The sequence below is a fragment of the Cannabis sativa genome, chromosome 4, assembly GCF_029168945.1.
Source record: "Cannabis sativa cultivar Pink pepper isolate KNU-18-1 chromosome 4, ASM2916894v1, whole genome shotgun sequence".
NCBI lineage: Eukaryota > Viridiplantae > Streptophyta > Magnoliopsida > Rosales > Cannabaceae > Cannabis > Cannabis sativa.
Genome location: NC_083604.1, coordinates 44,929,842 through 44,936,931, shown reverse-complemented (window position 1 = coordinate 44,936,931; position 7,090 = coordinate 44,929,842). Strand labels below are relative to the sequence as shown.

Below are 7,090 nucleotides of genomic sequence, written 5' to 3'. Positions count from 1 at the left end.
AATATAGAGTCCAAAATAACATTAACCCTATTAAAATAAATATAATGAAAAATATAAATTATGTAAAACCGAAACTTTTTGAAAATATGATAGGCTAAATTATGCTAAAGATTATAGGGAGAAATTGAAGAATACTCTCTTTTTTTATACATTAACTAAATTTACCTCCAAATAAAATTTAATTCAAATATACTTCTTTTAATGAGTATTGTACTCAAATTATCTTCACACACTCACATAATTAACATATAAATTTTAACATAATAGATTTGTATTCTTTGTAGATAGATGGGTAGGTATGTAAAAAAATTTAGACAAAATTTTAATTAGAGAATAATGAAAATTATGTGAAAAAATTTAAACAAAATTTTAATTAGAGAATAATGAAAATTATCGTGAAGTAATAGAAGTAAAATTGGTTATAAAAAATGAAAAAAATAGGTAAAGATAATATAATTTAAAAAAGAGGGTAAAAATTAAAGACATAAGTTAGAGGAGGTTTAAATAGAAACATCAATTTGTTAAAAAAAATAGAAACATCAATTAAAAGCGAGTGAGAGGAGGGCTCAGTGACACTGCCCTCGCACAAAACAATATAACATAACAATTTCGTGCTTATGATCTACCATGTTTTAGTGTGTATCTGATTTGTTGTGATGAGAAAGCATATTTAAGCTGCAGTTTTTGAATTTTCAGACTCTTGCTGTTGTTTCCATTGCTCTGGCGTGAGAGCTTTCTTAATTGAAAGGGCATGAATGTCCTTCATCTCTTCTGCCAAAGCACCATTGACAAGTCTATGTCTTTCCAGTAACCTCTTCCCTTCAAATTGTTCTGAGACAATTTCAACAGCAAAGCTTGCACCGCATCTGATTAACATATTCATTCAATAAAAGTTACCACGGAAGAAAAAGGATAATTCTTTAACAATATTAGAAGAGAAATGGATAACTTTACTAGAAATCTAAACATAAGCATATATCTTTGTGAATAAGAGCATACCCTCCCGATGTATCGATTACTTCCTGAAAACAACAAAAATACAGAGAAGAGAATAAATTTCAAATGAAAAAAGGTTACAATTGAATAAAGGCACAGGGATTTACATAGGAGAAGTAATCACCCATATGAAAAGAAAGCATCAAGAATAAAAATTATTCTTTAAGATGATAGATCTCTACCGAAAAAAGGAAGGAACAAAAACCATACTCAAAAGAAAAAGGGAAACTTTTCTATCATGGACTCATTCTTAGCAACAAGTATTGATGCTACATTCTTATTTCTATCATCAACTTATTGCTAGTAACAAGAGAGCCATCACCAATAAGCCAACATGTTATTCAAATTTTAATCAAGAAGTTATAATGACATTCGCTTCCTATTTGTAATTTATAAATGTCTTTTAGTTGAAGAACAGTGTTGTGATACCCATTTATAATACCAAATTTAGGCAGCCAAGTGATAAGTTGATTTGTCATATCTTAATTGGGTCTCAATTGAATGTTATAGCTATTGCTGCATAACTTAGTAATCAAAAAATAAGTTACTAGCCCCAAGAGGGGTAGCTCAAATGGTCAGGCAAGGCATGTAATTTGCTCGCACAAGATCTGACATTTGAGTCCCACCTGGTACCTATATAGAAATAGCAATTTCTATAGTTTTCTAGTCCCCAAATATTATAAGGGGTTAGACACACTTGGTACCTACATAGTAATTTTTATAGTTTTCTTGTCCCAAAATATTATAAGGTTAGACTGAGATCCTAGTTTCAAAGAAAAAAAATAAGTCAATAGGTTTGGACTAATGGTGAGGGGAATTGGGAATTGAGATGAGATCAAGGTTTGAACCTTATCTCTTGGTATTGAGACTCTTAGTCTCAATTAAGCACCAAGTGTGCCAATGATCACTTGGTAATTCAAAAAAATAACAAATCACCTATTACCTCAAACCAAAGTTGAGAAGCTTTATGCAATGATAGTATGTTTAGATAGATTTCTAAATAACACTACCTTGGGAGTGTGAGTGCTTAGCGAACAACTATTCGATAGCTACAAAACAATATAAGAGACAAGACTCAATCTGAAAGTGATACAATTCTGGCAACTAATCAATGGACGAGCCATGGACAAATCAATATGTAATCTTGCTTAATTCATTTCAAAACTCATACCTTACTGTCTCTCTATCCTATAAGGTGATGCTAATGCCAGTAAGCTCTCTTGCCTATTCTCGTTTTAGTTAGTGAAGATGTGTCATATCTATTTACACAATTGGCAATCAATATATTCAGTCATTCACATTTTTCATCATTCCTGTGAAGTCATTCTTCTTATAAAATCAATTATTAAATATTTTAACAAACACATAAATAATTTGTCAATTAAAATTTGAAGGAGACAAAAAACTGAATAGATCTATTACCTAACCTCTTTACATATTAATTTTAATAATAACTAGTTTTTACATGATTACATCTCTATTTGCTTGTTTCAAGAAGGCGGAAAGTAAAACACATGTCTTAGTCTTCTTACTTAAAGAAAAGGGGGCAAGTGAAGTGAGTTTAACACTCCTTTCAATATTTTCCAAATCTTCTACTTCTAAGAGTACAACCTTCACATTATTGCTACTAAATAGTTGATCAAAAAAAAAAAAGAAAAAATATTGATCGATAAAATATGTAAGACTTGAATATTCTTTTGGCAACTTCGTTTATGCCTTGCAATTTTACTTAGAACAAATTCAGCCATAATCTTTACGGGCATCAGAAAATTAATGCTTTTCTTCATAAATTTTACCATATGCAATTGGGTAAGTGGTAGGGTGGTAGGAGAAAAGTAAAATGAGTCAACCACGCATAAAAGTACAACGGTACTCATAAATAAATACACAATTAAAGTCCCAAACGAGGACATAAAAACCCTAACTAAGATATTACATACCTAAACATTCAAATTTTTCAATAATTGAGCAGAATCCAATCCAAATTTCTAGAAATGTCGAATTCAAAACTTAGGACGAGAACAAAACAGTATCGAGATGAGACTAAAGATGAAAAACGGTAGTTCTGATAAGCAGAAAATAAATTTAAAGTTAAGAAGCTTACAAGATGTATAGGGCTCAATTTGGAGGTCAAAGTAGAGTGAACTTGTTCCTTTGTAACACCCATTTCTCAGCAAATGAATTCCTGTTCCTGAGCTGAGATGAGAGAGTCTTTCAAAATTCGATGTATTTTTATTTTATTTTGCTTATATTTTTGTTGTATTCTTTTTATAGAATAAAAATAAAAATAATTAAAAAAAAAAAAAAAGATTCGACTTCTGTGGACCAAGCCCATTATCATCGACAATAACACAAAACTAGGGAATTTTATTTCACAAATAAACGCAAATATATATATACTAGGTGAATATACGTGCCGAACCACGTATTGCTAGTTTTATTTAAGATTTTGGTCTTTTTAAGATTGTGACTGTATTTTATTTTTAAAGATTACAAATTTTTTGTTTGAAAAAATTAAATATTTATATTTGAAATATTATTTAATAATATATTAAAAATAATATTAGTGTAATTATAAAATTGTAAATAAACTTATTATTGGAGTAGTAGATTATTCTATTTAGTTCTTTTTTTAACATAGCATTGTAATGTAAGTTTATATCTATAAATATTCTGTAAAGTGTTAATATTATATGAACATCTCCATTTATAAAGCTAAAAAGTGGGTCAATGACATAAGTGGTATATCTGCAATCACACAAAGATAGAAGTGGTATTAAGTGGTATTTCTGCTTCTTATGCTTATCCAGAGAAAACATTAGATAACGTGAGGTTAACTTTAATATATAAAGATTTTTCTTTTTTAAAAATAAAAAAAAAAATTATTAATATTCTCCCAAGATAGGTTTGTTAGAGATATATGTGGCTAAGATGATTTTTTTAATTTAAAAAGAAATTATTAATATTTAAAAGATTATTTAATTTTTTATTGGGTTTATTTAGATCAAAGTTAAATTTAACAGAATATTCTTTTACTTTTAAGTATATTCTGTTAAACCAAGAAATGCCGTTAGATAGGCACTTTTAATATATAAAGATATATATATATATTTCTATATAAAATGTAGCTAGCTAACAGAATTTTTGGTTTAACGATCTTTTTTAACGTTTTTGTTTCTTTTTAATAATAACTAACAGAGAGTTAACGGAGTGTGATAGCGATTCTTATTTTCTCTCTCAAACCCAAACCCTATATTGTGATTGGCTTATATTCAAATTCTACGAGAAAATAGTTTATCGTCATTCTTCAACCTCAAACACAAACCCATATTGCCATTGAACTGTATTTGAATTATCAACTCGAGTTTGAGCGAGCTCAGGTTGTATAATCCTCTTAGGTTTGTAATCTACGAGCAATTTCACATCTTAATTTTTTTGAAACTGTATCTTCTTGTCTCTCAAGTCGTAAGTGTGTTGTTATTGTTTTGGATTTTGGTTTAGATTTTCAATTGGAAATGAGAGAATAATGGCGGTGAAGAATAGGAGGAGGAAATGATCGAGTGCGGTGTGCTATGTTGCGCCATTCTCTATTCAGAATCTTCAATGGATCTCCACAATTTCTTCTGTGTAATTTTCTCTCCATCTCTTTTTGTATATGTGTATGTATAATGCCACGTTTCAGCTCGATATCTTTGTTGTATTTGAATTATCGACTTGAGTTTGAGCAAGCTCAGGTTGTATAATCCTCTTAGGTTTGTAATCTACGAGCAATTTCATATCTATTTTTTTTTTTTTTGAAACTGTATCTTCTTGTCTCTCAATTCGTAACTGTGTTGTTATTGTTTTGGATTTTAGTTCAGATTTTCCATTAGAAACAAGAGAATAATGGCGGTGAAGAATAGGAGGAGGAGGGGATTTGGTGCGGTGTGTTATGCTCCGACACTCTCTGTTGGGAATCTTTAATGGATCTCCACAATTTTTTTTGTGTAATTTTCTGTAGTTAGTGGGATTTGAACCTTTACCCTCTAACCTGTTTACCAACTACCTTAACCATTACACCAAGGTTACTATTATGTATATAAATATCATCTTTTAATACAAATATATGTTTTAACTAATTAAAATACATATACATTTTTTTCTCGATTTTTTTTTTCAGGGGTCGCTACAATGTGGGTCCGCCCGTATATGTATATACAATGCCATGTTTCAGCTCGATTTTTTTTTGTGGTTTTAGATTTTTTGTTTTTGTTTTCGATGATTAAGTGGTGATTGTTTTGTTTTCCATTCAATTGTCTCAAACTTACTAAAAATAATATTTCTATATTTGGGTGGGAATCATTATATATTTAAGAATGTCATTCATTTGAAAGGTTTTTTATTTGTTAATTAGTGATTGGATATCTAGGTTAATGACATTTTGATGATTTATTGCCCGTAAATTATCGTCATCTTTGTAAATTTATACATTTGCTTGATTTCATTTATTGATCGTTGAGTTGAGTATTCATTGGTCTGATGTTATTGTTTCAGGTTGAGTACTGAATAAGAAAACGTGGGCAAAAGCGTACAGAAACAGTAGAAGAATTGTCGGATGATAAGCGAGCCTGCAACTCTTTGGAGTTCAGATCGAGTTCATCAAATTCATCTGTTCAAACTCATATGAATTCTACTAATTCTAGTGCTAAAACCGGTGACCATGATATGGATACTACATCTTCTGCTTCGGCCTCTAGCCGGTCTGAGGGAGAGCCCGAAAAGGATTCAACATATGGGTCTTGTGACTCTGATGATGCAGAGCAAAGACACTCTAAGCTTAGAGACTATCAGAGGCGAAGAACTTCTGGTGATCGTGAAAAATTCAAGAGGATCTTATTAGTTTTGAATGAAGAAACAGAGGAGTCTGGGCAGTTAGTCGTGTTTACAAAGCTATGTGAAGTGTTGTCATTTTGTACAGAGAATTCACTTTCTAGCATGACAGCTGACTCCATTATCTCCTTATCTTGTAAGGCTCTCAAAAATATGAGACTAACCCAGAAATTATGCTATTGGCTATAAAAGCTATAACTTATCTTTGTGATGTTTATCCCCGATCATCAGGTTTTCTGCTCCGACATGATGCAGTTCCTGCTCTTTGTCAAAGACTGATGGCAATTAAATACTTGGATGTGGCGGAGCAGGTAAACTTGATGTTTTTTCTTTGTGTTTATACTAGGAAAATATGTTTTTTGCAGGTGTCTTAATACATTGCTTATCTACATGAAGTGTCTGCAAGCATTGGAGAAAATATCGTGGGAGCAGCCACTCGCTTGTTTGCAGGTTGGTGATGGTTGTACTGAATTTTATCGATTTCTTCTCAACAAGCATTCATGTAAGATTGCATCTAATATGTATGTGAGCTTTGAAATTTTTTGTGTCACGTTTACTGCATTGCAATGCCTTTTTAATTATGTATTCCTATGCAGTGCTCAAATTGATTTACTTTTTTTTTCGAGACCTAGCATTTATTTAAGTTATTTATTTGTTCCACTGTGATGAACTTATGCAATAAACTTCATTTTGAATGTGCCTCCCATTCTATGAAGGTTGTTCTGATATTATGCAATCTTTTTCATTATGAAGATAAGGAGGTACTTGAAGTGTTCAAGGTTTTTCAGGACTTTGTCACATATTTTCTTGTTTTGAGACATATTATTGAGTCATTGACCATCATGCTCATGCTTCTGGTTTATTTTTAGTTTGTTGACAATGTGGCTCTCTACTTGATTAGAATTACAAACAGAGTTAGGAAGTCTCCTGAGATGCTGGATGAACTTTGCAAGCATGGGTTAATTGAGTAGACCACTCATTTCATAAACTCAAGTAGCCGAACTATTGTGTCACTATCAATTTATAATGTACGGTACTTATTGTTACTAGTTTATAATGTACGGTACTTATTGTTTGTAACCATTTGAATTCACATTTCAAAAGTAAAGAGACATGAGGAAGGTTTCTCGATTTGGAATGTATATGTATATCATATATTATATATTTATTGTATTATAATATTACATTTCATATTTGTTATTATATTTAATATTTACAAATATTT

At 30.7% G+C, this 7,090-nt stretch overlaps 2 protein-coding genes across 5 annotated transcripts; one reads left to right on the top strand and one right to left on the bottom strand.

The window, feature by feature from the left end:
• Window positions 1-438: 438 nt before the first annotated feature.
• On the bottom strand, window positions 439-3,330 carry LOC115714904 (protein BOLA2). The gene is made up of 3 exons (XM_030643663.2): window positions 3,101-3,330; window positions 1,000-1,022; window positions 439-866 (listed from the first exon to the last, which is right to left on the bottom strand). Exons 1-3 carry the CDS (start codon window positions 3,161-3,163, stop codon window positions 671-673), a joined length of 282 nt encoding a protein of 93 aa, XP_030499523.1. The 5' UTR covers window positions 3,164-3,330; the 3' UTR covers window positions 439-670.
• Window positions 3,331-4,144: 814 nt separating this feature from the next.
• On the top strand, window positions 4,145-7,090 carry LOC115714903 (E3 ubiquitin-protein ligase UPL4-like). Of its 4 annotated transcripts, XM_061114136.1 has the most exons (7): window positions 4,145-4,394; window positions 4,498-4,748; window positions 4,852-4,982; window positions 5,530-6,001; window positions 6,097-6,176; window positions 6,262-6,315; window positions 6,767-7,090. In XM_061114136.1, the coding sequence occupies exons 4-7, from the start codon at window positions 5,659-5,661 to the stop codon at window positions 6,782-6,784; spliced, it is 495 nt and encodes a 164-aa protein (XP_060970119.1). In that variant the 5' UTR covers window positions 4,145-4,394; window positions 4,498-4,748; window positions 4,852-4,982; window positions 5,530-5,658; the 3' UTR covers window positions 6,785-7,090. The 4 variants fall into 4 exon arrangements, with proteins under 4 accessions (XP_060970119.1, XP_060970117.1, XP_060970116.1 ...); XM_061114134.1 differs by having other exon boundaries at window positions 4,498-4,623; window positions 6,262-7,090; XM_061114133.1 differs by having other exon boundaries at window positions 6,262-7,090.

Bases quoted from the DNA above. Each gene is read 5' to 3' on its own strand.
- LOC115714904 (XM_030643663.2), bottom strand. From the start codon at position 3,163: ATGGGTGTTACAAAGGAACAAGTTCACTCTACTTTGACCTCCAAATTG. The intron at 1,023-3,100 runs GTAAGCTTCTTA...TGTTGTTTTCAG, and splicing joins AATTGAGCCCTATACATCTT to GAAGTAATCGATACATCGGG. The intron at 867-999 runs GTATGCTCTTAT...TATGTTAATCAG, and splicing joins GTAATCGATACATCGGGAGG to ATGCGGTGCAAGCTTTGCTG.
- LOC115714903 (XM_061114134.1), top strand. From the start codon at position 5,659: ATGAATTCTACTAATTCTAGTGCTAAAACCGGTGACCATGATATGGAT. The intron at 6,002-6,096 runs GTAAGGCTCTCA...CCCGATCATCAG, and splicing joins CTCCATTATCTCCTTATCTT to GTTTTCTGCTCCGACATGAT. The intron at 6,177-6,261 runs GTAAACTTGATG...ATCTACATGAAG, and splicing joins ACTTGGATGTGGCGGAGCAG to TGTCTGCAAGCATTGGAGAA.